Source organism: Montipora foliosa, chromosome 6 (genome assembly GCF_036669935.1).
Source record: "Montipora foliosa isolate CH-2021 chromosome 6, ASM3666993v2, whole genome shotgun sequence".
Lineage (NCBI taxonomy): Eukaryota > Metazoa > Cnidaria > Anthozoa > Scleractinia > Acroporidae > Montipora > Montipora foliosa.
This window is the reverse complement of record NC_090874.1, coordinates 2,853,242-2,855,741: the sequence shown is the minus strand read 5'-3', so window position 1 is coordinate 2,855,741 and position 2,500 is coordinate 2,853,242. Positions and strand designations below refer to the sequence as shown.

The window sequence follows — 2,500 nt, the reverse complement described above, 5'->3', positions numbered from 1 at the left end:
TTTCGTAATTGCTGTAGCGTTGCCTGACAACGCAGAATTGATGTTTTCCGCTCCCCAAACCTCTTTTGTCTTTCTCTTTGATTGTAAGCCATTTAAGTAGGTCACTGTAGCTCATTGTAGCTCATTGTAGATCATTGTAGTAGGTCATTGTAGGTCACTCCTTGTTTTAGTAACTACGACTTTTTTTTACTTACAGGCTGTAAATAAACAAGAAGCGGACTTGACTTACCACTTTCCCCATTAAACTAGTGAAGCTGAATAAGCTCGATTCTAAGTCATCGCTTAATGTCTCAACTTCCTTATCCGCGTCAGTGCTCTTTGTCATTATTTTTGCAGCTGTTTTGAATCTTAAAAATCTCTGCATATCGTCGCAAAGAACTCCTGCTTTGGTGCTCTGCAATTGAAATATAACACTGTTTTAAATCCCCAATTTTCCTTTGATCTGTGACAATAATTCTCTAATTTGCTTTTTAGTCCAGTTATCTTCCTTCGGGGAGAACTTGATTTTTTGTCATCACTAACGGAGTAACGTCTACAACAGTTAATTTTGCATCCCTATCGTTTAGCAATGATAATCGTAAACCGTCACTATCTTCCAAAACGATCTAATTTTTTAATTCCTAATGGAACTCCTACCACCCGTCGAGGGTCGGCGGTGGAAAGGGGAAACACTTGATGTTTTATTTCCTGAAATTGATCGTTTCAGAGGAGAAAAATTGTTTGTAGAAATTACCGCACAGTCGTCTAGTGTCTCAAAATTGCACGTGATACCTTCAGTTTCTGGTGATGTTTTTCATTTTCCCTAAATACTTTGTCAAGCAAAGGAGTATTGTGACTTACCCTGTCGATTTTAGAATTGGTGAGTTCGTTAAATTCCAAAGAATCCAGGTTTTCTGTGACACTGGGACGTAGATCTTTCGCCTGAAATAAACGAAAATGTAAAATGAAGAGAACTGTATCTTTGAACTGCGACCTTCCCCACTCCCGGTAGAGTTAAGGCAGCTCGTTTTATTTCCAATTAGCTTTTCGAATACATGAAAAATGTTGTAGTTATCTCTCAATGAACCTGTTTGAGCTATTAACAAAGAGTTAAATAGAGGTGTTGCTGCCAGAATGTTTTTCAGACTTACCATTAGTGCCCACAGAATGTCTTTACATTTCTTTTGCAACCTATCTATCTGATCGCAAATAATTCGAAAATCGCGCACATCATTTGGCTCAAAGACAAGTTTCTTCAGGTCCTTCATAGTGCGTAGATCGTAGGTATGAACTTTGTTTCAAACTTCTTGTTAACTAATGCAGCTTAAAGGTGCTAGCTTATAATTTATAGCTCCTGGATGGGACTGCGAAAGGGAAACAACCTATGATATTAATAGACTTAATAGGCTATCACTATCACGAGATCTGATATGGTGGCTCCGTGAAACGGAAGGGGACGCTATTCTCAGAAAATGACCGCTCCCAGAATGAATGAAAGAGTGCATAGCCTTCATCGAAATTTTTTGCAATGCCACATTTAAGGCATTAAAAAACTCTCTTTTTCCTCGTTATATATATATAGTATATTTATAAACCCCACAGCACTTTGTTGTCATTGTGTTAAGGAGACAAAATATTGCGTGCCTCTTCAAAGAGTCACTGAGGTCAACTCATTTCTTACCGAGCCAAGTTAAGCTCTAATATTTCACTCTTCCTCTTTTTCGGAGAAATATGAAAACACATACTGTATGTCTTCATCATATGCACGTGCTTATATTCTTTTAAAACTAAAAAAAGATTGAGTAGAACACTTTCGATAAAATACTTTCGGTAAAAGTTCTGAAAAACTACAAACTTGAAATTTAAATAGCGCATGGCGGTGTATAAGAAAATCCAAGGAAATTTGAATTAACTTACAATTCGTCAAAGGGCTTTCCGCAAACGGGGAAATTTGTTTATACTTCCTGTTTGAGTATGAAATCATCTCACTTAGACACACCCCAAACAAACCAGATCCGTAACTCTGCTATTTATTTTTATTCCGGTATTAGTTACAGAATGCAATATGATACAATTTATTTATTACAATTTCTGGCATACAACATATAGTTAAAAAAAAAAAAAAAATAGGCAAGTCGAAGACTCCATACACGACAGATCACCTGATATACAGTATCATACAGTTAGAATTAAATCGTGAAGTTTTCAACCGAAGCCTGGTACCAATAAATGATACAATTTTCCATAGGATCAGTGTTCCACATTGCGATAAGGGTCCTGGGAATGGATCGAGTTCTGTTTCGGTAAATATGTCGATTTTGATTCGCTAGATCTTACCGATGATTTACCATACCACACGGGTGAATATTTAACGAGCTGCCATAAGTTGAAGGAATGAGGAAAGAGAATACGACCAATGGATAAAACCATCGGAGAAGAGAATCCATATTCTTTAGGAAAGCTCTTCACACCACCCTCGTTCCCACAAGAGAGACCGCGGGAACGAGGTTGATTTATCAAA

General features: G+C 37.3%; 1 protein-coding gene across 1 annotated transcript in view; it reads right to left on the bottom strand.

Moving 5' to 3' along the window:
* LOC138008535 (uncharacterized) overlaps positions 1-1,360 on the bottom strand; it is a 2,862-nt gene extending 1,502 nt beyond the window's left edge. The window contains exons 1-3 of the mRNA XM_068855852.1: positions 1,131-1,360; positions 841-921; positions 230-394 (exon numbers count right to left, since the gene is read on the bottom strand). Coding sequence (XP_068711953.1) covers positions 230-394; positions 841-921; positions 1,131-1,247 — 363 coding nt within the window. The 5' untranslated portion in view covers positions 1,248-1,360. The remainder of the gene's footprint in view (positions 1-229; positions 395-840; positions 922-1,130) is intronic.
* Positions 1,361-2,500: the final 1,140 nt, after the last annotated feature.